The sequence below is a fragment of the Enhydra lutris genome, unplaced genomic scaffold (assembly GCF_002288905.1).
Source record: "Enhydra lutris kenyoni isolate GAN:26980312 unplaced genomic scaffold, ASM228890v2 scaffoldscaffold10, whole genome shotgun sequence".
Classification (NCBI taxonomy): Eukaryota; Metazoa; Chordata; class Mammalia; order Carnivora; family Mustelidae; genus Enhydra; species Enhydra lutris.
Window position 1 is genome coordinate 32,591,162 of NW_019154094.1, and position 27,920 is coordinate 32,619,081.

The 27,920-nt window shown below is 37.4% G+C and overlaps 1 protein-coding gene across 4 annotated transcripts in view; it reads left to right on the forward strand.

Annotated features, from left to right (window-relative positions):
- The window catches only part of LOC111144105 (contactin 6), a 303,309-nt gene that overhangs the window by 187,277 nt on the left and 88,112 nt on the right, over positions 1-27,920 (forward strand). For 2 of the 4 annotated variants that reach the window (XM_022498237.1, XM_022498240.1), the window contains exon 4: positions 1,342-1,545. The exons of 1 other annotated variant lie outside the window; for it this stretch is intronic. In XM_022498237.1, the coding sequence (XP_022353945.1) occupies positions 1,342-1,545 (204 nt within the window). Of the gene's footprint in view, positions 1-1,341; positions 1,546-3,773; positions 3,877-27,920 lie in introns of all 4 variants that reach the window. One more of the 4 variants, XM_022498236.1, reaches the window with a different exon arrangement.

Sequence of the window (27,920 nt, forward strand, 5' to 3'; positions counted from 1 at the left end):
AATCCCCCCACTCCCACTTCCTCATAAGTTTTTCTATATAGATCAAATTTAAGGTCAGAATAGCTATTGATCTGTATTACCTCCTCATCCTTTAGAGAATTTAAATACTGTAGAGTTAGTGAAAAATGTTTCTGGTAGTCTGCTCCACCTGGGGTAGATTGCTAGGACATATCAGAAATAATTAGTCATTTTTGGGTCTATCATATCTTTCTTCTGCACCCGTTTTTAATAAAAGTGCAGATGACAAGTATGACCCACGCCTCTGCCTGAACTAGGGGCCCCTAGTTGCTTCGACTGTTCTTCTATGAGCTGTGATTTCCTACTATGTGATTTCTGAGTTCATCTGCACGTGAAGGTGTTTTCTACCTGTGTATTTCCCTTCTTCACCCCCAGCATCTGTGCATTTCACTTACTTTGGAGTCCCAGGAGAGCCAGTTATAGTCTTCCATTTCCCTAGAAGTAAGTTCGGTTCTACCTTGTTTCCATGATACATACAATTTCTTAGTCTTCAGATAGTACCACACTTAAAAACCTTAATCCACAAGAATATTTGTCTCTGGTTGAAGATTTCTGGCTAAATTTTTTTAAAAATTGACATGTTATTTGTGCAAAATATGGAATAACTATAACTCTCATATATTTCTGGTGGAGAGGTCAGCAGGTACAACAACTATGAAAAATTCTTTTGTGGTTTCTTATAAAGTTAAACATATATCTGTCTACCTTATTTCTTACTCCTAGGGCCTTATCCAAGAGAAATGAAAATGTCAACAGATAGTCATTTCAACTAATACATAATGGTCCCAAGCTGGAAACAATCAAAATGCTCATCAACAAGAAAGTGGCTGAAAAAATTGTGGCATATTTATAAAATGGAATATTACCAGCAATAAAAAGCAAAGAAGTACCTGATAGTCACACAATATAGGTGAACATTAAAAAAATCCATGTTAAAAGAAATCAGACACAAAACAGTTTAGTGTGGACATCCTTTGGACTACATATTGAGAGACACTGTTTTAATGTGAGCATTACTGGAGAAATACATGTGTATTTTAACCCCATGATATTTTATAGATGTTACAGCTGTTCTTAATACATTCATCCACTTATTTTCTTGGCATGCCATCATTGCACCCCTAAATGCACAAAGCCAGTGATGGGCAGGATGACTATGTCATGTATCATCCAAATTTGAATATAAGGGAATATTACAATTATACTAGGACAGCAGGCATCAACTGGGGCACAATTTTATTCTAATTATGGAGAAGAGGGCACAGAACTTCCAGATAAGAATGAATACAGTAAGGATAATGCTTATTTTTTTCTGTTTCCCAGACTTATCTTATGCATGGACCTTCAATGATAACCCCTTATATGTTCAAGAGGACAACAGGCGGTTTGTATCCCAAGAGACAGGAAACTTATACATTGCCAAAGTGGAACCATCAGATGTGGGCAACTACACTTGCTTCATAACAAACAAAGAAGCACAGAGAAGTGTTCAAGGACCGCCCACTCCATTAGTGCAGCGCACTGATGGTAAGATGATGAGCTATCTTGTGAATATACTTTCGCTTCTCAAGCCTGGGGACATCTGTTGAGCTTTCAGCTTCCCTCTGGTTCAGAGGAGCCACATCATCAATGAGTTGAGGTTCAATTTACAAATATGATGGAAATCAGATATTGTAAAAAAATATAATAGAAAATTCTATAATTCACTCACATGGTATAGTTTATATGATTCTGGGTATATCGTGCCATTTCTTCACTGGCATTGGAACAGATGCTTTCCTTGCTTAAGGAACATTTTATATAAAAAAGTTTGTTTGAGGGAATAGGCGTGTGTGTGTGCACGTGTGGGTGCTGCCGAACTTATTAATGGAATAATATTGTTTTCAATGAGCATATGATGCAGCCTTTCTTTAATGCCTCTTTCTTTTCCATAGTTGTCTTTTTTGTTCACCCTTTATTTACCTGGCTGGCAAAATGGGAAAAAAATTCACACCCAAGGAAAGCAAAGCAAGCAAACATTAATTATAAGCATTCCAAAGAGGAATGAAACACTATTCATGCTAATTATATTCCTCCAAGGAACATAATTCAAATTGGTCTTTGATGAGTTTTGTAGTTTAGTCAAGACATAGCTGGCACAAGATTTAGAGAACTAGAAAACCTAGGGAAGTCATTGAAGTAGAATAATCCTCTAGTCGATTCTTTAATTAAATATTCACAGGGTAAATGTAAAGATAGAAAACCTGTTGATGCATTTTATGATCAGATCTGGACTAGAAATGTAGTACCTCATAGAGTTTTCTTCTCTCTGAGGATTTTAAGAACAAGAACATAATGCTAATGACGGCTAACAGAATTACGGAACTAGCTCCATACAGGGAGTTCTTATGACAGAGCTTTTATAATCACTAACCACCCAAATATACTTGGATAGTCTTAATTCAGAATTCAGCAACCATTAGATTTATTCATAAGTCCAATTTCTCTCCTCCAGTGAGTACTCTGTTCATGAAAGAAAGCGCTCATAAGCCAATAATATGCATAGAAATTCTACCATATTTTTCCTTTTCCTGGTCTACTTTTAGTTTCTCCTTCTCCCCTTCTTAAGTCCTTCATTCTTCTATCCCCTTTATTATCTTTAGTGCATACATGGTAAAAACAGATCAGAAGAATTATACTATATTAATGTTAATAGTATTAATATAAGTAATATCAAACCTCTTCTAAAAGTAGACACTCAAGAAAAATCAGCTGTCAAGAAAATAGGATATAGAAAATTTAACTAGTCCGCTGAACTATTACTCTGTACCACCTCCAACCATAGCTTCTTTGAATGTTTGGAATGATCAGGTCTTAAAAATCAAGTATTTTTATTTGATACATATTTTGTAAATTTCATCTTCTGTGCAGTTGTACTGACCACCAGTAAATCATTTACCTTTGGAATGGATTACTCTGGTATTTGGTTTATAAGTTTAAAAAAAAAAAAATCACAGTTTTTTGAGGAATCTTGATTTGCCACTTATTTCATTAATTAAGTTAATGAGGATAGCCTAGGGATATATTTCTGTTACACCTCTGGTAGGTAACATATTTATATACATTAGACTATTGTCTTATTCTTAGCCCATATCCACAATTCCTTGTTAAAAAATTTAAAACTATAAAAACAAATGCTTCTTTATAAGTGAACAGCAAACTCATTTAGCAGTAAATCCTTACTGAACTGACATGAGAACATTTATGTTTTTATCTCAATTATTGTTATTAATTTATAGATTTTGTTGCAGAAATACTGTTATTTTCTATTAAGAGACCTCCTACAGTGTTAATGAAAATTTCCTTATTCCTGAACAGATCTGCCCCAGTGAGTTCCATGAAGGGGTAATAGATCTGGATATCTCTAGAGAAGAAATGTTCTTGATAATTCAGAACATTTTAGAATCTAGGTGCATTCATTTCTTAATTGGAAGACAAATTCTCTGTCAGATTCTAATGTGGAATATAGGGAAATTTGGGATGCGTCTATTCTGACACTCTGATATATCTTAGATATTGCTTTTTTAAGCAAGAAGAAAATCAACTAATTCCTTAAGTAGCATCATGTAGTTTCTTTGCCCTCTATCACTCATTTAAGTCTATGAAAATGTTGTTAATTGAAGTACAAAATAATCAGTTTTTGGTTAATGAAGCATTTACTTCACAGAAAACTTCTATTCTCCAGAAATGCTGCTAGCTCTTTTGATATTTAACAGGTGTGATGGGGGAATATGAACCAAAGATTGAAGTGCGTTTTCCTGAAACTATACAAGCTGCAAAGGATTCATCTGTAAAACTGGAATGCTTTGCCCTTGGAAAGTAAGGTTTTTTGTTTTGTTTGGTTTTGTTTTGTTTCTGGCTGCTTAATTTTTTTTAAACCTTTTTGTTATTCAAACATTGCTGTAAGGTAAATTACCAAATAGATTTCAAATGCTGGGCAAAAGTGGAACTTTCTGATTGGAATTTAAACAAACATGCCTAATACTCTGAAAATGATTAGACCTGCAGTTCTCCCCTAAATGCGCTGATGTTTCCTCTAGTTTGAGCATAACGAGTCCCATTTGGGCAGCATCTTGCAGAGGAATATATGTACTTGTATAAGATGGTGAACAAGTCATGAAATCTCCAACATATCCTTCACTCCATCTCATCCTACATCCAGAAATATATTGCCTGGAGTGTCCTCTTGCTTAATTAATCAGCAGTTCTCACAAATGAAAAAACCTGCACTGCAGATTTCCAAAATAAAACTAATTAAAGGCCATTGTTCATAGTGAATCATTAGAATTGAGCAAAACCTGCCCTGGAAGTGGAGGCACTTTGTTTTACTCAGATAAGTGTTTATCAGCCAATAGGTTCGGAATGCTTTGAAGCCAGCCAAATATTTGCAATTTTGCATAGAATATGCAGACATCTCTTAGCCTTTTGGCTATATTCAGACTTCATTTTTATGCCTCTAAACACTAGTACTCAAGTAAGGAAGACATAGATAGACTAGATCTGTGTTTTTAAACTGTGTGCATATGAATTACCTGGGGACATTGTTAAATTGGGATTCTGGAGGTCTGAGGTGAGGCTCAATTTCTCCATTTCTAACATGCCTCCAGGTAATGATGATTCTTCATTCCTATAAAACATTTTGAATAGTAAGCGATTCGACCCTATCAAATTTGAGGGTATACTTATAAATACAGAGTCTCTTCCCAGAGTGGTCATCACATTTAGGAAAAGTAATTTGCGTTCCAAGACGTGAAAAACATTTTGAAAAGTTCCCATTTTGTTTTTAAGTAAATATGAAGTGGGAGAGCTAGGTTCTTGACTCACAGAGTCAAAGAATGAGTCTCACTGACAAAGGAGAGTGAGTGGAGCAACAGAATTTTATTAAGCAGGGATACAGAGGGGAAAAAAAGCTCCCAGGAGTGAAGAGTACCTTTGTGCTGAGGGCTTTGAAGGTTGCTCTTTTATTGAAAGCTAACCAGGGAAGGTAAATCTTTTTAATACTGACAGCATTTTTGTGTAAGCAAGACTAATGATAACATCTTTAATGGCTTACTTTTTTTTAGGGTCTGTTTATTCTTTGTTGGACACAGGTGAATGTCATTAAGAAAGCCCCCCCTCCCCGCCCTTAGGGCAGGGTGGTATGGTATGTTCCCTTCTCTGGTTCCTCACACCTATGCATTTTAGGGATTTCTCCGAACCTGATCACATAGCCTCCTACCTATCTCTCCCTAGCCCCGCTTGTCCCTTTTTCAGACAGACTGAGCATCCAAATAATGCTGGTTACAAAATCTCTTTAAGTTCCTTTCTATACATGAAATTTTGTAGTTCTTTAAATTACATTTCTCAAGTTACTCATTTTTCAGGTTTTTAAGAGATCGTATTTTATTTTCATACAGTATTGGTCCTATAGTGTTTGTCCAATAAATAATTACTAACTGATTAAATCATGCTTAAGAAAGTGACAAATGGGGACTTTCTGTCACAGCCTTTTAAGATATGATGAACTTTCACCATTTTCAAGCTTTCTCTGAAATTAAAGTTTATAAAAAAACATAAAATGTCAGCAAAATACTCTGAGAACTAGACAATTTACTTAAAAAGACCAATGAAAGATAGCAGCTGAAAAGAATATTTATACCTGATCCTATCATATTTGGCATCAGGAAATATGGATTCCTGTAATTTAAAATATACTCTTACATGATAAATAACTTTGAAAACTATTGAGTCTGGTTCTCAAGAGTCTTATGTAAATAAATTCCATTTGTTAAACACTTATAAGTAAGAAGTTAGATTTTATGTATATATTCTATCTATCTACATATAATCCTCATAATTATTCAGGGTATATCATATTTTCATTATATATGAGAATACTGAGGCTCAGACTGAATAAGTAATCTGTTCAATTTCAAGCCCCTGTTGAGAATGCAAGGGCAAGTCAAACCTAGTCCCACCTGATTTTAAGTTCTGAACTTAGAAACTTTTAAATAAATGATTAAGCTAACTGCTTGTGAAACCAGTGAAGACAGATTCAATTCACAATATTCTCAAGAGCTGTCTGTTAGCAAACATACTTCTTAACCTCTATGAATTTCCATATACTCATCCAAAAGGTGTTATAATGATCTCTGCCTTTTATGTTTATTTGAAAGTAGGGGGTGGATAATACACGTAAAAAACATTTAGCACTAAGCTTTGCATTTAGGCAATGAACACTGAATTATTTGAGCCCAAAATACAAATTCTGTTATCTTTTTGTCTAACCAGTGTTTGAGTTAGTGGGGATGATGGGACTAGAAAGAGGTACCTCAGAGGGTCTACAATTCTCAGCTTTGGAGTTCGTTCCTTTTCTCTCTGTCTCATACTGATGGCAGTATAAGAGAGAGCAACAAAGAGGGTCAGTTGTGGAGTAGAAAGAGGAGCAGACAAGAAGAAAACTTAGTTGATCAGTATAGGCTTTGAATTGTTCACATATCGGATTTCCTAATTTTATTTATGTTTACTTTTTTTTTCCTTAAAAATTCAAACCTACAGAAATGTTGAAAGAGTAATATCTGGACAATTATGTCAATTATATATGTCCTTCATCTGAACCAACAAAGTATAAATCTTTGCCACCTTTCCTTTTCTCGTTTTGTCCTCTGCTCGCTCACTCTCTCTGTCTCTTCCCCTCTTACCACACACACCCATACCTGTACCCACACACACATGCCGTGCATCAAAATAGATGGGTGATAAATTATAACTTGGCCTGCACTTTTTTAAGGATTTTATTTATTTATTTGACAGAGATCACAAGTAGGCAGAGAGTCAGGCAGAGAGAGAGGGAGAAGGAGGCTCCCCACTGAGCAGAGAGCCCAATGTGGGGCTAGATCCCGGGACCCTGAGATCATGACCTGAGCCAAAGGCAGAGGCTTAACCCACTGAGCCACCCAGGTGCCCCATTTGGCCTGCATTTTTGAGAGGGATATGCCACTCAAAATGTTGCTTAAGATCCGCACTCCATTTTTGGCTCAGCTTGCTATGAGATGGAGGAGTGGAGGAAAGGAAAAAGGTAGAGTCAGGAAATGTTGACCTTCCCACTTCACCATACAACTTCACTCTTGATCCTGTTATGGATACATGCTATAAGAATTCACTGGGCGTAGATGGAAGGAGTAGATTAATAATCCAAACAGGGGAATCAAAATCTTAGAATATATGAGGTAAATTGTTGAAAATTCTCAAATGGAATGATTTAGAAATAAATGAAATCCTCTCTTTAATAACCTCATGGTGTGAAAACAATCAGGACTTTAAAACATGGCAAGTGGTCAAACTGCATACGGTAAAATTTATTATGTTAAAAAACATGTGGGAATACCTAAACTTCTGATATTATTTTACTAGTGATAATTGACTAAGGAAAATTAAAGTTGAAAAAATAATAGTTAAAAAAAAACTCTGTGTTAAATCTCATGGGTATGTCCATTGCTGTACATGAAATAAAATGAAGAAAAATGGAAAATGATGAGAATTACTTCATTAAAAATTGCAAAGGAAATAACTGATTTAATGGAATATACTCCATAAGATTTTATGTGATAAAATCAATGTTGAGATTATTCTTATTAAATTAAGTCATTAACATGGGATTGAAATTCCCTGGGGTTAAAAATGGAAAGTCCAAAGCATCCACTGGGTCGAAGTGATAGTGTTAAAATACATTGAATAAGAAACACATATTCTGTGTAATTCCAGTGGAGCTACATTTCTCATTTCTTCAGATGGACAAAATGTATGTGAAAATGTTTTGTATACATTTGGAAAACATTATACGGTAGTGAGCTACTAACAGAGTTTTTATATATGCTTGCCAGTGATTTTCAGAGAACAAATTGCATGGCAATTGAAACACTGCAAACATACTGAAAATGCTTTTTTAGTTCATTATAAAATATATTTACCAAATACTATACAAACTTTTTAAAATTTGCACAATTAATAAACATAGAAAACAACACATTCTTTCCACAATACATTATATGCTTGGCATAAAATAACGATCTGAAAATGTTAAAAATCAAACCACTTGCTTTATAAATTATATACCAGTTATTTGCAGTGTTTTTATAAACTCTATTAAAGTGGTTTTTTTCCTTTTTAAAAAATTTTTATTTTTTAAATTTCTTTTCAGTGTTCCAGAAAATTCATTGTTTATGCACCACACCCAGTGCTCCATGCAATACGTGGCCTCCATAATACCCACCACCAGGCTCACCCAACCTCCCATCCCCCGCCCCTCCAAAACCCTCAGATTATTTTTCAGAGTCCACAGTCTCCCATGGTTTTTCTCCCCCTCCAGTTTCCCCCAACTCCCTTCTCCTCTACAGTGTTTTTATAAACTCTTCTGAAAGATAATTATGGATCATGTTCTCTGACATCTCTTCGTGAATATATTGCCATGCTGTATTTGGGCTTGTTGGTTTTTTTTTCCCCAAATGTAGGAATTACTTTGTACAAATCAATTTAAATCTCCTAGTTCACTTTCTGAGGTGCCACACTTCTTTATAATATGTTCAATAAATACAAAGCTGAGCAAAACTAATTTGAGGAGGAATGAAGTCAAAGTTCTCTTTCTTATTAGCAATGTTTTTAAATACTCTTGTTAAATAACTAATTAATACTTTTTATGTTATAAACTGTATCTTCTATTAAGCAAGGGTTTTATATGTTTTGATAAGAGAAATAAATAGAGAAAGGGAAGGAGGAAGAGAGGGAGGGAAAAAGGAAATAGTAGGTGAATAGGTGAATGTAAGGGAGAAGAAAAAAAGACAGATCAATGCTATATGCTATTCTTAAGTTTTTCATTTTCAGGACCTAAGACAGTTCCTAAAATACTGACTGGTTTTCTTTTTTCTTTTCTTTCCTCCTCCTCCTCCTCCTCTCCCTCCTCCTCTTACCAAATATCTCCTTTTTTAAAAAATTATTTTTATTAACATATAGTGTATTATTTGCCCCAGGGGTACAGGTTTGTGAATCATCAGGCTTACACACTTCACAGCACTCACCATATCACATACCCTCCCCAATGTCCATAACCCAACCACTCTCTCCCTACCCCTATCTCCCAGCAACCCTCAGTTTGTGAAATTAAGCGTCTCTTATGGTTTGTCTCCCTCCCGATCCCATCTTGTTTCTTTTTTTCTTCCCCTACCCCCAAACCCCCTGCCCTGCCTCTCAAATTCCTCGTATCAGAAAGATCATATGATAATTATCTTTCTCTGATTGACTAATTTCACTCAGAATAATACCCTCTAGTTCCATCCACATCGTTGCAAATGGCAAGATTTCATTTCTTTTGCTGGCTCCACAGTGTTCCATTGTATATATATACCACCTCTTCTTTATCCATTCATCTGTTGATGGACATCTAGGTTCTATCTAGGCTATTGTGGACATTGCTGTTATAAACACTCAGGGGCTTGTGCCTCTTCAGATCACTACATTTGTATCTTTAGGGTAAATACCCAGTAGTGTGAATGCGGGTCTTAGCATAGCTCTGTTTTCAACTTTTTGAGGAACCTCCTTGCTGTTTCCAGAGTGGCTGCACCAGCTTGCATTCCCACCAACAGTGTAGGAGGGTTCCCCTTTCTGTGCATCCTTGCAAACATCTGTTGTTTCCTGACTGGTTAATTTTAGCTATTCTGACTGGTTTGAGATGGTACCTCATTGTGGTTTTGATTTGTATTTCCCTGATGCTGAGTGATATTGAGCACTTTTTCACGTGTCTGTTGGCCATCTGGATGTCTTCTTTGCAGAAATGTCTGTTCACGTCTTCTGCCCATTTCTTGACTGGATTATTTGTTCTTTGGGTCTTGAGTTTGGTAAGTTCTTTATAGATTTTGAATACTAACCCTTTTTCTGATGTGTCATTTGCAAATATCTTCTCCCATTCTGTCGGTTGTGATTTGGTTTTGTTGACTGTTTCCTTTACTATGCAAAAGCTTTTGATCTTGATGAAGTCCCAGTAGTTCATTTTTTTTTTTTTAATTTTATTTATTTATTTATTTTTTTATAAACATATAATATATTTTTATCCCCAGGGGTACAGGTCTGTGAATCGCCAGGTTTACACACTTCACAGCACTCATCATAGCACATACCCTCCCCAATGTCCATAATCCCACCCCCCCCAACCCCCCTCCCCCCATTAACCTTCAGTTTGTTTTGTGAGATTAAGAGTCACTTATGGTTTGTCTCCCTCCCAATCCCATCTTGTTTCATTTACTCTTCTCCTACCCCCTTAACCCCCCATGTTGCATCTCCTCTCTCTCATATCAGGGAGATCATATGATAGTTGTCTTTCTCCGATTGACTTATTTCGCTAAGCATGATACCCTCTAGTTCCATCCACGTCGTCGCAAATGGCAAGATTTCATTTCTTTTGATGGCTGCATAGTATTCCATTGTGTATATATACCACATCTTCTTTATCCATTCGTCTGTTGATGGACATCTAGGTTCTTTCCATAGTTTGGCTATTGTAGACATTGCTGCTATAAACATTCGGGTGCACGTGCCCCTTCGGATCACTACGTTTGTATCTTTAGGGTAAATACCCAGCAGTGCAATTGCTGGGTCATAGGGTAGTTCTATTTTCAACATTTTGAGGAACCTCCATGCTGTTTTCCAGAGCGGTTGCACCAGCTTGCATTCCCACCAACAGTGAAGGAGGGTTCCCCTTTCTCCGCATCCTCACCAGCATCTGTCATTTCCTGACTTGTTAATTTTAGCCATTCTGACTGGTGTGAGGTGATATCTCATTGTGGTTTTGATTTGTATTTCCCTGATGCCGAGTGATATGGAGCACTTTTTCATGTGTCTGTTGGCCATCTGGATGTCTTCTTTGCAGAAATGTCTGTTCATGTCCTCTGCCCATTTCTTGATTGGATTATTTGTTCTTTGGGTGTTGAGTTTGCTAAGTTCTTTATAGATTTGGGACACTAGCCCTTTATCCGATATGTCATTTGCAAATATCTTCTCCCATTCTGTCAGTTGTCTTTTGGTTTTGTTAACTGTTTCCTTTGCTGTGCAAAAGCTTTTGATCTTGATAAAATCCCAATAGTACATTTTTGCCCTTGCTTCCCTTGCCTTTGGCGATGTTCCTAGAAAGATGTTGCTGCGGCTGAGGTCGAAGAGGTTGCTGCCTGTGTTCTCCTCAAGGATTTTGATGGATTCCTTTCTCACATTGAGATCCTTCATCCATTTTGAGTCTATTTTCGTGTGTGGTGTAAGGAAATGATCCAATTTCATTTTTCTGCATGTGGCTGTCCAATTTTCCCAACACCATTTGTTGAAGAGGCTGTCTTTTTTCCATTGGATATTCTTTCCTGCTTTGTCGAAGATTAGTTGACCATAGAGTTGAGGGTCTATTTCTGGGCTCTCTCTTCTGTTCCATTGATCTATGTGTCTGTTTTTGTGCCAGTACCATGCTGTCTTGATGATGACAGCTTTGTAATAGAGATTGAAGTCCGGAATTGTGATGCCACCAACTTTGGCTTTCTTTTTCAATATTGCTTTGGCTATTCGAGGTCTTTTCTGGTTCCATATAAATTTTAGGATTATTTGTTCCATTTCTTTGAAAAAAATGGATGGTACTTTGATAGGAATTGCATTAAATGTGTAGATTGCTTTAGGTAGCATAGACATTTTCACAATATTTATTCTTCCAATCCAGGAGCATGGAACATTTTTCCATTTCTTTGTGTCTTCCTCAATTTCTTTCATGAGTACTTTATAGTTTTCTGTGTATAGATTCTTAGTCTCTTTGGTTAGATTTATTCCTAGGTATCTTATAGTTTTGGGTGCAATTGTAAATAGGATGGACTCCTTAATTTCTCTTTCTTCTGTCTTGTTGTTGGTGTAGAGAAATGCAACTGATTTCTGTGCATTGATTTTATATCCTGACACTTTACTGAATTCCTGTACAAGTTCTAGCAGTTTTGGAGTGGAGTCTTTTGGGTTTTCCACATATAGTATCATATCATCTGCGAAGAGTGATAGTTTGACTTCTTCTTTGCCAATTTGGATGCCTTTAATTTCCTTTTGTTGTCTGATTGCTGAGGCTAGGACTTCTAGTACTATATTGAATAGCAGTGGTGATAATGGACATCCCTGCCGTGTTCCTGACCTTAGCGGAAAAGCTTTCAGTTTTTCTCCATTGAGAATGATATTTGCGGTGGGTTTTTCATAGATGGCTTTGATAATATTGAGGTATGTGCCCTCTATCCCTACACTTTGAAGAGTTTTGATCAGGAAGGGATGCTGTACTTTGTCAAATGCTTTTTCAGCATCTATGGAGAGTATCATATGGTTCTTGTTCTTTCTTTTATTAATGTGTTGTATCACATTGATTGATTTGCGGATGTTGAACCAACCTTGCAGCCCTGGAATAAATCCCACTTGGTCGTGATGAATAATCCTTTTAATGTACTGTTGAATCCTATTGGCTAGTATTTTGGCGAGAATTTTTGCATCTGTGTTCATCAAGGATATTGGCCTGTAGTTCTCTTTTTTGATGGGATCCTTGTCTGGTTTTGGGATCAAGGTGATGCTGGCCTCATCAAATGAGTTTGGAAGTTTTCCTTCCATTTCTATTTTTTGGAACAGTTTCAGGAGAATAGGAATTAGTTCTTCTTTAAATGTTTGGTAGAATTCCCCCGGGAAGCCATCTGGCCCTGGGCTTTTGTTTGTTTGGAGATTTTTGATGACTGTTTCAATCTCCTTACTGGTTATGGGTCTGTTCAGGCTTTCTATTTCTTCCTGGTTCAGTTGTGGTAGTTTATATGTCTCTAGGAATGCATCCATTTCTTCCAGATTGTCAAATTTGTTGGCGTAGAGTTGCTCATAGTATGTTCTTATAATTGTCTGTATTTCTTTGGTGTTCGTTGTGATCTCTCCTCTTTCATTCATGATTTTATTTATTTGGGTCCTTTCTCTTTTCTTTTTGATAAGTCTGGCCAGGGGTTTATCGATCTTATTAATTCTTTCAAAGAACCAGCTCCTAGTTTCGTTGATTTGTTCTATTGTTTTTTTGGTTTCTATTTCATTGATTTCTGCTCTGATCTTTATGATTTCTCTTCTCCTGCTGGGTTTAGGGTTTCTTTCTTGTTCTTTCTCTAGCTCTTTTAGGTGTAGGGTTAGGTTGTGTACCTGAGACCTTTCTTGTTTCTTGAGAAAGGCTTGTACCGCTATATATTTTCCTCTCAGGACTGCCTTTGTCGTGTCCCACAGATTTTGAACCGTTGTGTTTTCATTATCATTTGTTTCCATGAATTTTTTCAACTCTTCTTTAATTTCCTGGTTGACCCATTCATTCTTTAGAAGGATGCTGTTTAGTCTCCATGTATTTGGGTTCTTTCCAAATTTCCTCTTGTGATTGAGTTCTAGCTTCAGAGCATTGTGGTCTGAAAATATGCAGGGAATGATTCCAATCTTTTGATAACGGTTGAGACCTGATTTAGGACCGAGAATATGATCTATTCTGGAGAACGTTCCATGTGCACTAGAGAAGAATGTGTATTCTGTTGCTTTGGGATGAAATGTTCTGAATATATCTGTGATGTCCATCTGGTCCAGTGTGTCATTTAAGGCCTTGATTTCCTTGTTGATCTTTTGCTTGGATGATCTGTCCATTTCAGTGAGGGGAGTGTTAAAATCCCCTACGATTATTGTATTATTGTCGATGTGTTTCTTTGATTTTGTTATTAATTGGTTTATATAGTTGGCTGCTCCCATGTTAGGGGCATAGATATTTAAAATTGTTAGATCTTCTTGTTGGACAGTTCCTTTGAGTATGATATAGTGTCCTTCCTCATCTCTTATTATAGTCTTTGGCTTAAAATCTAATTGATCTGATATGAGGATTGCCACTCCTGCTTTTTTCTGATGTCCATTAGCATGGTAAATTCTTTTCCACCCCCTCACTTTAAATCTGGAGGTGTCTTCAGGTTTAAGATGAGTTTCTTGTAGGCAACATATAGATGGGTTTTGTTTTTTTATCCATTCTGATACCCTGTGTCTTTTGATTGGGGCATTTAGCCCATTAACATTCAGGGTAACGATTGAGAGATATGAATTTAGTGCCATTGTATTGCCTGTAAGGTGACTGTTATTGTATATTGTCTCTGTTCCTTTCTGATCTACTACTTTTAGGGTCTCTCTTTGCTTAGAGGACCCCTTTCAATATTTCCTGTAGAGCTGGTTTGGTATTTGCAAATTCTTTCAGTTTTTGTTTGTCCTGGAAGCTTTTAATCTCTCCTTCTATTTTCAATGATAGCCTAGCTGGATATAGTATTCTTGGCTGCATGTTTTTCTCGTTTAGTACTCTGAATATATCATGCCAGCTCTTTCTGGCCTGCCAGATCTCGGTGGATAAGTCTGCTGCCAATCTAATATTTTTACCGTTATATGTTACAGATTTCTTTTCCCGGGCTGCTTTCAGGATCTTCTCTTTGTCACTAAGACTTGTAAATTTTACTATTAGGTGACGGGGTGTGGACCTATTCTTATTGATCTTGAGGGGCGTTCTCTGAACCTCCTGGATTTTGATGCTTGTTCCCTTTGCCATATTGGGGAAATTCTCTCCAATAATTCTCTCCAATATACCTTCTGCTCCCCTCTCTGTTTCCTCTTCTTCTGGAATCCCAATTATTCTAATGTTGTTTCGTCTTATGGTGTCACTTATCTCTCGAATTCTCCCCTCATGGTCCAGTAGCTGTTTGTCCCTCTTTTGCTCAGCTTCTTTATTCTCTGTCATTTGGTCTTCTATATCACTAATTCTTTCTTCTGCCTCATTTATCCTAGCAGTGAGAGCCTCCATTTTTGATTGCACCTCATTAATAGCTTTTTTGATTTCAACTTGGTTAGATTTTAGTTCTTTTATTTCTCCAGAAAGGGCTTTTATCTCTCCGGAGAGGGTTTCTCTAATATCTTCCATGCCTTTTTCGAGCCCGGCTAGAACCTTGAGAATCGTCATTCTGAACTCTAGATCTGACATATTACCAATGTCTGTATTGATTAGGTCCCTAGCCTTTGGTACTGCCTCTTGTTCTTTTTTTTGTGGTGAATTTTTCCGCCTTGTCATTTTGTCCAGATAAGAGTATATGAAGGAGCAAGTAAAATACTAAAAGGGTGGCAACAACCCCAGGAAAATATGCTTTAGCCAAATCAGAAGAGATCCCAAATCGTGAGGGAGAATCATGGGGAGAAAGCCATGAGTTCCGTGCTTTGCTTTCTCCTCCTTTGGAATTCCGCTGCTCTCCTTGGTATTGAAACTGCACTCCTTGGTAGTTGAACTTGGTCCTGGCTGGGTTTCTTGTTGATCTTCTGGGGGAGGGGCCTGTTGTAGTGATTCTCAAGTGTCTTTGCCCCGGGCGGAGTTGCACCGCCCTTACCAGGGGCCGGGCTGAGTAATCCGCTCGGGTTTGCTTTCGGGAGCTTTTGTTCCCTGAGCGCTTTCCGTAGAGTTCCGGAGGGCAGGAATGAAGATGGCGGCCTCTCGGTCTCCGGCCCGGAGGAGCCAAGAGCCCGGGGCCCCACTCCTCAGTGCGCCCTCAGAGAACAGCGCCGATTTACTCCTGTCACCCTGCCTCCGGCCGCGCTCCGAGCTGACCGAGCCTGCGACCGGTTCAAGGTAACCCCGAGCTTAGAGCTTACTCCTCGGCTCTGTCTCTGTAGCCGGCTTCCCTGTTCTAATACCTGTAAGCTCTGCGACACTCAGACACCCCCGATCCTTCTGTGACCCTGCGGGACCTGAGGCCACGCTGTCCCTGCGTGGGCTTCACCCCGGTTAAGCCTCTGGAGCGATGTCCCTCAGCGGAACAGACTTTTAAAAGTCCCGATTTTGTGCTCCGTTGCTCCGCCGCTTGCCGGGAGCCGGCCCCTCCCCCCGCGGTCTATCTTCCGTCGCTTTGGATTCACTTCTCCGCCAGTCCTACCTTTCCGAAAGTGGTTGATTTTCTGTTTCTAGAGTTGCTGCTCTTCTTCTCTTCGATCTCCCGTTGGATTTGTAGGTGTTTGCAATCTTTAGATAAGCTATCTAGCTGATCTCCCGCTACCTGAAGTAGTCTCAGCCTGCTACTTCTCCGCCATCTTGACTCCTCCACCAGTTCCATAATCCAGTAGTTCATTTTTGCCCTTGCAAAGAAAAAAAAAAAAAAAAAGCAAGGGAACTTACTTTTGGCGATATTTCTAGGAAGAAGTTGCTGCAGCTGAGGTTGAAGAGGTTGCTGCCTATGTTCTCCTCAAGGATTCTGATGGATTCCTGTCTCAAGTTGAGGTCTTTCATCCATTTTGAGTCAATTTCTGTGTGTGGAGTAAGGAAATGGTCCAGTTTCACTCTTCTGCACGTGGCTGTCCAATTTTCCCAATACCATTTGTTGAAGAGACTGTTTTCCATTGGACATTCTTTCCTGCTTTGTCCAAGATTAGTTGGCCATAGAGTTGAGGGTTCATTTCTGGGCTCTCTGTTCTGTTGCATTGATCTATGTGTCTCTTTTTGTGCCGGTACCATACTGTCTTGATGATGACAGCTTTGTAATAGAGCTTAAGTCTGGGATTGTTATGCCACCACTTTGGCGGTCTTTTTCAACATTCCTTTGGCTATTTGAGGTCTTTTCTGTTTCCATATAAATTTTAGGATTGTTTGTTCCATTTCTTTGAAAAAAAATTGATGGTCCTTTGATAAGGATTGCATTAAATGTGTGGCTTGCAGGGTGCCTGGGTGGCTCAGTGGGTTAAGCCTCTGCCTTCAGCTCAGGTCATGATCTCAGGACCCTGGGATCGAGCCCCACATTGGGATCCCTGCTTGGCGGGAAGCCTGCTTCCCCCTCTATCTCCGCCTGCCTCTCTGCCTACTTGTGATCTCTCTCTGTCAAATAAATAAAATCTTTAAAAATAAATAAATAAATAAATGTGTGGCTTGCTTTAGGCAGCATAGACATTTTCACAATATTTGTTCTTCCAATCCATGAGCATGGAATGTTTTTCCATTCCCTTGTGTCTTCCTCAGTTTCTTTCATGAATCCTCTATAGTTTTCTGAGTACAGATTCTTTGCCTCTTTGGTTAGGTTTATTCCTAGGTATCTTGTGTTTTTGGGTGCAATTGTAAACGGGATCAACTCCTTAATTTCTCTTTCTTCTATTTTATTCTTGGTGTATAGAAATGCAACTGATTTCTGTGCATTGATTTTATATCTTGACACTTGACTGATTTCTTATATAAGTCCTAGCAGTATTGGAGTGGAGTCTTTTGGGTTTACCACATAAAGTATCATATCTTCTGCAAAGAGTGAGAGTTTGACTTCTTCTTTGCCGATTCAGATGCCTTTTATTTCTTTTTGTTGCCTGATTGCTGAGGCTAGAACTTCGAGGAAAATGTTGATAGCAGTGGTGATAGTGGAAATCCCTGCCATGTTCCTGACCTTAGGGGAAAAGCTCTCAGTTCTTCCCCATTGAGAATGATATTCACTGTGGGTTTTTTGATGATATTGAGGTATGTACCCTCTGTCCCTACACTTTGAAGAGTTTTGATCAAGAAAGTGTGCTTTACTTTGTCAAATGCTTTTTCAGCATCTATTGAGAGTATCATGTGGTTCTTACTCTTTCTTTTATTAATGTATCACATTGATTGATTTGTGGGTGTTGAACCAAGCTTGCAGCCGGGGAATAAATCCCACTTGGGCATGGTGAATAATCCTTTTAATGTACTGTTGGATCCTATTGGGTAGTATTTTGGTGAAAATCTTTGCATCCTTGTTCGTCATGGGTATTGGTCTGTAATTCTCCTTTCTGATGGAATCTTTGTCTGGTTTTGGGATCAAGGTAATGCTGGCCTCATAAAATGAGTTTGGAAGTTTCCTTCTATTTCTATTTTCTGGAACAATTTTAGAGGAATAAGTATTAATTCTTCTTTAAATGTTTGGTAGAGTTCCCCTGGGAAGCCGTCTGCCCCGGGCTCTTGTTTGTTGGGAGATTTTTGATGACAGCCTCAACCACCTTACTGGTTAGGGGTCTGTTGAGGTTTTCTATTTCTTCCTGGTTCAGTTGTGGTAGTTTATATGTCTCTAGGAATGCATCCATTTCTTCCAGATTGTCAAATTTGCTGGAGTGTAGTTGCTCGTAATATGTTTTTATAATTGTTTGTATTTCTTTGGTGTTGGTGGTGATCTCTCCTCTTTCATTTGTAATTTTATTAATTTGGGTCCTTTCTCTTTTATTTTTGATAAGTCTGGTCAGGGCTTTATCAATCTTATTAATTCTTTCAAGGAACCAGCTCTAGTTTCATTGATTTGTCCTACAGTAATACAATAGTGGGGACTTTATTACCCCCCTCACTGAAATGGACTACTGTTCTTTGGGTTTCGATTTCATTGATTTCTGCTCTGATCTTTATTATTTCTCTTCTCCTGATGGGTTTAGGCTTTCTTTGCTGTTCTTGCTCCAGCTCCTTTAGGTGTAGGGTTAGTCTGTGTACTTGAGACCTTTCTTGTTTCTTGAGAAAGGTTTGTATCGCTATATATTCCTCTCAGAACTGCCTTTGCTGTGTCCCACAGATTTTGAACAGTTGTGTTTTCATTTTCATTCGTTTCCATGTATTTTTTCAATTCTTCTTTAATTTCCTGGTTGACCCATTCATTCTTTAATAGGATGCTCTTTAGTCTCCATGTATCTAAGTTCTTTCCAACTTTCCTCTTGTGATTGAATTCTAACTTCAGAGCCTTGTGGTCTGAAAATATGCAGGGAATGATCCCAATCTTTTGGTACCAGTTGAGACCTGATTTATGACCCAGGATTTGATCTGTTCTGGAGAATGTTCCATATGCACTAGGGAAGAATGTATATTCTGTTGCTTTGGGATGGAATGTTCTCAGTATATCTGTGATATCCATCTGGTCCAGTGTGTCATTTAAGGCCTTTATTTCCTTGTTGATCTTTTGCTTGGATGGTCTGTCCATTTCAGTGAGGGGGGTAATAAAGTCCCTACTATTATTGTATTATTGTCAATGTGTTTCTTTGATTTTGTTATTAATTGGTTTATGTAGTTGGCTGCTCCCATGTTAGGGGCATATATATTTAAAATTGTTAGATCTTCTTTTCGGACAGACCCTTTAAGTGTTAAATGGTGTCCTTCCTCATCTCTTAGTGTAGTCTTTGGCTTAAAATCTAATTTATCTGATATAAGAATTGCCATCCCAGCTTTCTTTTGATGACCATTAGCATGGTAAATTGTTTTTCACCCCCTCACTTTAAATCTGGAGGTGTCTTTGGGTCTAAAATTCATTTCTTGTAGACAGCATATTGATGGGACTTATTTTTTATTATCCATTCTGATACCTTGTGTCTTTTGATTGGGGAATTTAGCCCATTTATATTCAGGATAAATATTGAAAGAGATGAATTTAGTGCCATTGTATTGCCTGTAAGTTGACTTTATTGTATATTGTCTCCATTCCTTTCTGGTCTACTACTTTTAGGCTTTCTCTTTACTTAGAAGACCCCTTTCAATATTTCCTGTAGGGCTGGTTTGGTGTTTGCAAATTCCTTTAACTTTTGTCCTGAAAGCTTTCTATATCTCCTTCTATTTTCAGTGACAGCCTAGCTGGATATTGTATTCTTGGCTGCATATTTTTCTCATTTAGTGCTCTGAATATATCATGCCAGTTCTTTCTGGCCTGCCAGGTCTCTGTGGTTAAGTCTGCTGCCAATCTAATATTTCTACCATTGTATGTTGCAGACCTCTTGTCCCAAGCTGCTTTCAGGATTTTCTCTTTGTCACTAAGACTCCTAAGTTTTACTATTAGATGACAGGGTGTTGACCTATTTTTATTGATTTTGATGGGTGTTCTCTGTGCCTCCTGGATTTTGATACTTTTTCCCTTGGCCATATTAGGGAAATTCTCTACATAATTTGCTCCAGTATACCTTCTTCCCCCTTTTCTCTTTTTCTTCTTCTTCTGGGATCCCAGTTATTCTAATATTGTTTTGTCTCATGGTATCACTTATCTCTCAAATTCTCCCCTTGTGGTCCAGTAGTTGTTTGTCCCTCTTTTGCTCAGCTTCTTTATTCTCTGTAATTTGGTCTTCTATATCACTAATTCTTGCTTCTGCCTCATTTGTCCTAGCAGTAGAAGCCTCCATTTTTTTTATTACACCTCATTAATAGCTTTTTTTTATTTCAACTTGATTAGATTTTAGTTATGTTTTTTCTCTAGAGTGGGATTTTATTTCTCCAGAAAGGGATTCTCTAATAACTTTCATGCCTTTTTGGAGCTCAGCTAGCACCTTGATAATCGTCATTCTGAACTCTAGTTCTGACATATTACCAATGTCCCTATTGATTAGGTCCCTAGCCATCCATACTGTCTCTTGTTCTTCTTTTTTTTTTTTTTTTTGTTTTGAATTTTTCTGCCTTGTCATTTTATCCAGATAACAATATATGAATGAGAGACTAAAATATTAAAAGAGTGGCAAAGCCCCCAGAAAAATATACACTAACCTAATCAGAAGAGACCCAAAACTAGGGGGAGAAGTAAGGGGAAAAATAAAAATAAAAAAATAAAAAAGTACACACACACACACACACATACACATGCATTAGTGAATACACTGGTGAATAGAACAGAGCCACCCACTTGATTTTGCGTGTATTGTGGTCTCTTAGAAGAAACTACCTCCCAGAATTTTAAAGAAAAAAAAACTTATATATATAGATAGATAGATAGATAAGGATAAACATGATGAAGGATTGAATATGATTGTAAAGATGAAAATTTTAAAAAGATTCTAAAACAGGAATTGATAAGATAAGTTGGTTGGGGAAAAAAAAGAGAGAGAGCATGTGATCAAGTTGGAGACTAGAACAAAGACATGTGCTAGATTTAGTGTATATTTTGACCCATTAGAAGAAATTGTATCCCTGAATTTTAAAGGAAAAAAAAAACCTACATGTTTACAAAAAGTAAAGTTAAATACAATGAAGGGATAAAATATGACTATAACAATGAAAATTTAAATAATTTTTTCAAAAAAGTTATTGCTAAGATAAAATAGTTAGAAAATGTTAAAAGAGGAAAGGTTAAAAAAGAATAAGAAAAAAATAAAATTAAAAAATATTTAACTTTGCAAGACTAATGGATCATGGGGAAAAAGCCATGAATTCTATGAATTGCTTTCCCCTAGCTTTGGAGTTCTGCAGTTCCCATTGATTGGTGAATTTGGTCTTGGATGGATGTTCTTGCTAATCTTTTCAGGGAGGGGCCTGTTGCAGTGATACTCAAATGTCTTTGCCTGAGCAGAATTGCACTGCCCTTGCCAAGGCCCAGGCTAAGTCTGCTCAGGTTCACTCTCAGTAGCTTTTGTTCCCTGAACACTTTCCATATAGCTTTGTAGGATGGGGAATGAAGATGCGGCCTCCCAGTCTCCAGCCTGGAGGAGACGAGAGCTCAGGGCCCCACTCCTCAGTGCGCCCTCAGAGAAAAGGAGTGAATCCCTCCCATCTGTGTGGTCTCCAGCCACACTCCGAGCTCACCCAGCCTGTGACCAAGCATTTCTGTCTCTGGTGCACAGTCCCATTTAGAGTCTCCAAACCCAGCAGATTCCTCCCACTCCTCCTGGAGGAGAAAGGTGGGGGTCTCTCCAGATCTGCCACTTGTGGTGTCCTAGCTCGAAGACCATGACCTGAATGTGCCTTGGATCATAGTTTAAGGTAACCCTGAGCTGAGAGCTCACTCCTTGGCTCCATCTCTGTGCTGGCTTCCCCACTCCAATACCTGGGAGCACAGCCACACTCAGACACCCCCAGTCTTCCTGTGACCCTGTGGGTGCTGAGACCATACTGTCCCCATGAGGGCTCCAGCCCTCTTAGTCTCTGGATTGATGTCCCTCAGTGGAGCAGACTTCAAAACATTCTGATATTGTCCTCCACTGCTCCACCACTTGCTGGGAGCAGGCCCCTCCCCCCACAGCCTTTCTTCCCGTGGGTTGGGATTCACTTCTCTGCACATCCTGCCTTCCAGAAAGTGGTTGATTTTCTGTTCCTAGAGTTGCTCCTCTTCTCTTCTATCTCCTGTTGAGTTTGTAGGTGTTTGGAATGGTTTGATAACTATCTAGCTGAACTCCTGGGGCCTAATGATATTTCATTCTGCTACTCCTCTGCCATCTTACTCCTGACTGGTTTTCATTAGATGTTTGTGGAATGCAGCATATACACACTTTCATAATTAGGCAATATCTCCCTTATTCCTGTGGAATAGCCCTTCTCTTGAATGTGTAGCTTTTTTTGGCACTTGTATCATGCTTGGTGTTCTCTGAGCTTCTGGACTCTATGATGTAGTAGCTGTCATTAATTTTGGAAACTTCCCAACCATCATTACTTCCACTATTTCTTCTATTTATTTTTTTTCTTTGTTCTTTTTCTGATATTTCTAATAGATGTCTGATGTACCATTTATAGTTTCCTACAGCTCTCAGACATTCGGGGTTTGTGATTTTGTTTATTTGTTACTCATTCTTTTTTTTTTTTTTTTCTCTTTGCATGTTTGTTCGGGAAGTGTCTACTGATGTTTCTTCTAGTTCACTTATTCTTTCCTCAGCCATGTTCATTCCACTGATAAATCTATCAAGGAATTCTCATTTGTATCACAATGGTGTTTATATCTAGTATTTCATTTTGGTCATTTCTTACAATTTCTTATCTTGGCTTGCATTAATCATGTGTCTTTGTATGTTCTGGTTTTGTTTTTGTTTTTGTTTTGTTTTGTTTTATTTTGTCTTTTTTTTCCATTAGAGCCCTTAGCAGATTAATCATAGTAATTTCAAATTTCTAGTCTTGTAATCCCAGAATATTTGCCATATTTGAGTGTGGTCCTAATGCTTGTTTTGTCTCTGCATACTGCTTATTAACATGCTTTCTATTATTGTGGTGGTGAATCCAGAGATGAGGTTTATCAGTTAAAAGGAATTGAGGTTACTAGATTTATGTGTGAGGTTTATGTTTATCTAGCAAGGAGTTAATGTGTGTTTACTGTTTTCCACTTTTGTTTGCTATAGCTGTGGTGTCAGAGGCTAACATTTTCTCTATTGTTTTTGTCTGTGTCTCTCTTGTTTTCTTTGGGTTTCCCTAGAGATTCTCTTCTTGTGTAGAGTCTGAGGTCTGTGGTTCTCTCAGCTGTAATCCCCTGCTATTATGCAGGATCCCTATTGATGATATGAAAGTCCTTGCTTACTAATTCTATCATCTTCATAATTTGTGAATCTGTTTCTGTTGACTTCTTTTTGTCCTAGTCATGATTCTCATTTTTATGCTTTTTAGGTTATCTGGTAATTTTAGATTGAATTATAAACAGAATGGATGTTATGTTGTAATGTGCTGGGTTGCGGTATATTTATTTAAAGTATTAGATTTTATTGACAGGAGTTAAGTTACTGTAAGTCTGCTTGATCTTTCTATGACTTATTATTAAGCTCCTGTAGACTAACTATAGAGTAGATTTTAGTCTAAGTCTAGTTAACTAGTAATATGCATCCCCCTACTGAAGGTCCAAATATTTACAAAATCTCTTTTCTGAAAGCTCAAAGGAACTCAACTGTCTTGTAGCCCTGTTTGAGCTCTGAAAATTGTTCTATGTCCAGTCTCATGGGACACAATTATGTAATTTCTTTTCATAATCCCATCCTCTCTGATACTCTGCAGTCCTAGTCCCTCAGTCTTGTGTGTCTCCTCAGCTCAGTGAAACATTAATGTCCTTTTTAGATTCCCTTTCCTTATTCTTTCCTCTTGAAAGTACCCACCTGTATATAGAAAGCCAGGATACCAAGGTCTTGCTTCATGTCTTTCCTTCCTTCAGGGATCACAGTTTTATACCATTCATTGTTATATTTCTGGAATCAGGTTCGTTTCCTATGTAATTGTCCAGTTCTTCCATTTGTTTCCAGCAGGAGGCTAAGTGTAGTCCCCGTGACTTGAACATAGTTAGAAGCCAGGTATTATTAATTCTAATTTTGAAGGTAAATGCAGTGAAGTTTAGAGAAATTAACTGACTAGATCAACATAAATTTTAGATCTGGAATTCAAATCTAAATCTCACTGATTCTGACTTCAGAACTCATACTCATAGCCATTTGATATTTATATCAAATTATCTTTTAATACATGAATTCATTCCCTGTGTGTAGAGGCAGTTAACCCCAATTCTATATATGTTTTCCTAACCAAAGGCTTGAAAATTTCAGTAAAATGTTTAAAAGATTTTATCTGGGGAATGGAATTATAAACCTATTTCCCATTTAGAGTCTCTGTAATTACTAACATTTCAGCAACAAGTGAGTTTTATCTTTACATATTAAAAAAAAAATTCAAAAGTTAACCTTTTTAAAATCCAGGCATTTTTTTTTTTTTTTTTATGAGAAGCAGTGTTTCCAAAAAATCGATCAGGCCATTGAGGAACATACCCTTACAAGTCTGTATGAGATGATGGCAATAACTACCATTTACAAAAATCTGGGATAGATGATTATAGACAAAACAGAAAGCATAGTTTCAGTCACAGCAGCTCATGCGGGAGGCTGCTGCACTAGGCAGGCAGACAGACTAGAGAGTGAGGAATAGGGACAGCTGACTAGAGTGTTTACTCATAGAACCTAACCATCTTAAGCCACCATAGACTAGCGTGAGTAAAGAATAATTAAAACAAAACTTCAGATACCTGCTTGAACTTTAATTGCCATGACTTTGGGAATATGTAACTCACTTTCTATGTTGGGGTTTAAGAGCTGACATGATCACAGCTTTCAACTCTCAGCTTTGTCTCATTTGTTTAACATGGCAGACTCTTAATTATCTAAGCTGTAAATTAACTGTATTGTAAAACACCCTGAGAAACTCTGTGTTTAGGTGCTATGCAAATGTAGTATGATTGACTGATAGATCTTAGTGTCTCCTGTTAGGAAAATATAGGTCTTTGCTCTTAGTGAAGAAATTAAACTGATATCCCTCATAACAGTTCTACTGCTCTTATAAACAACTAAACATATTTTCCTTCTTTTTTTTTTAACCTTAATTTAGTAACTTTGCTGTTAGTGCTCAGAAATATAAATTAAATTAGTAGCAGCCCTGAATGTTCTGTGTGTTCAGGAGTCTTCACACAGGACTATATTTATGTAAGCATGTATATCTTATTTCTTTTTTCTAATTTATGAAGAAAAAGATACCCAGCTTGATTATTAATTTCAAGCAATAAATATGAAGTTTCACCGAGATGTTTGTAGGTATTCCAGAACTCTCAGATGAAGAGATTCTAATACCCACTTTTTTCCTTACATGTGTGGACATCACTGCAGATTATGCCCCAAAATGTCACTGTGGTATCGCAGGATGACAATAGTATTTTCAAATCAAACTAGATACGTTCAGATCTTCTAGGCCTTTAACAGTTAGCTTTAAATGAAATCAAACGGGTATCTTAAACCTTTCCTATTTAGATGTCTTGTAAGTAATTTGGCTTTTTCTTTTTTTTTCCTCATTGAATTGAGTATCTGGAGAGCAGAATATTTTGTGTATATCTGTGTGTATTTTTTCTGTATACTTCTATGTATAGTTTTTTTTTTTTTTTTTGTCCCATTTGCGCCACACTGAAATGCAATCTTCAGATACTTGCTAATTGTTTTGCATATTATCAGGATACTATGTTGCTTGGCATAAACCAGTAAACTCTGGCAAATTCCAAGGTAAACTCCACAGAATACCCCACTCTGTTGACTGTGCATGCAAATCTGGGAACTGACAAATATTCAAGCCAATCATTAAGAAACTGAAAAACATTAATTCTCAACAAACACATTCATATGTACTAACCCAAGGACTGAATGACTTATTAGTGGATTCACTAATATTTCAAGGCAACATTGTGTTCTGGAAAGAGTGTAGACTTTGAATTCAAAAAGTTTAGTATTTAAATCCTAAATTTTTCTTCCCATAGCTGGGCTGCTATGATCAGTTTCCTTATCTGTAAAACAAAGGCAAAATTAGCTAGCTAGATAGATAGATACATAGATACATAGAGTAGAATTGTTTTAAGGACTGGAAATACTATTAAACTTACTTACTTACCTACCAAAGTATCTGGCCCAAAACAGGCCACCAGTAAATAGTAACAGTTTTACTTATTACAGACATTGTCAATGCTACTTTATCTGAGGAGGTAAAAAGGAACACACAGGAAGGAGACAAGGGATCCCTGAATTATATTTTTGTGCTAACACAATTTTCAAGGACTTGCTCAGAATAATGGATTTACCATTTCAAAATTCTGTGGTTAATAATGTACATAAGGATTACTGTTATCCCCTCAATCACTCATTTGGCAAGTCAAACATAACTATATATTAACTTGGGAAATATGCTTAGGTTACTTCATTCAGTCATTAATTCCTTTATTCCTTCATTTATTTAGTCAGCCAGTCAGAAGGAATTCTCCAAGTGGCAGACAAACTAGGCACTGGGGAGATAAAGATTATGTATAGGCCATGGGGAGCTTGCAGGCTACTGAAAATAGGATGGATGAAACAACACATGATAACACATTTTTCTTGGGATCTGCTCTTTCCTTACAAACTTTAAGTGAAGGAAGATTCAGGATACTCACATTAAGCTATTATTTAAGGGGTCCTTTGTATCTCTGAGAAATAGGAGATTCTTGCTTCTCTTTTTCCTCCTTTCACCAATACTTTCTTTTAATTAATAGACATTTTAATAACAGTTTTAGAACAGAAAAAAATGAGCAGATAGAACCACGAAATCCCATATAACCCCACACATTTTCCCCCATTACTAACATTTTACATTAAGAATGTACATTTGTTTCAGTTAATGAACCAATGTTTTTACTAGAGTCCTTATGTCAAATTTCCTTGGTTTTTGTCTAACGTCCTCATTTTATTTTATTTACTTCTTTTTTATTTTTTTAATTTCAGGATCCCATCTAGGCTACCATGTTACATTAAGGTTTTCTTGTTTGTTTCTTTGTTTGTCTCCCTAGGCTCTTCTTGGCTATAAAGTTTTCAGACTTTCCTTGTTTTCAGTGACCTTGACAGTTCTGAGGAGTGATGGTATTGTAGGATCACCCTCTGCTGAAATTTGTCTAATATTTTCCTCATATTTAGATTGAGGTTATGGGTTTGGGGGGAAGAAGAACACAAAGGCAAAGTGCCATTTCACCACATTATATCAAGGTTACTACTCTATCAAAGAGATTTATGACTGCCGATGTTGGCCTTCATCACTCTGCTGAAGTAGTTTTTGTCAAGATGCTCCTCCGTAAAATTACTGATTCGTCTCTTTCCGTATTGACTCTCTGGAAGGAGGTTAGTATATACCATCCTCACTTAATGAATAGGGAGTCATGCTTCACCTCCTGTAAGGTGCTGAATCCTTACAATTTATTTGGCATTCCTCTGCGTGGGAGATTTGTCACATTCCGCTCCCCATTTACTCATTTATTTATATCAGTACTGATTAGTGGATATTTATTTTATACTTTGGGTTATAATCCAGAACTACTTCATTTGTTGTGCTGTTCACATTGTTTCTATAAATTATTTTGTAAAAATTTTTTTTTTAAATCTTAAAACCATAAACTGTGAATGTATCTGCAGGTCCTTAAACCATCGTCTTTACCCTCGTTTATGACAATGGGGACATTTGAAAGTGTGTTTTCAGCCAGCCTCCTACTGGTGGGCACTTATTTTCCTTTTATTTTGTTTCATTTTTTGTTGCCACGAATAATGATGTAATGAATACTCTTGTGGCTGATTTTACCCAT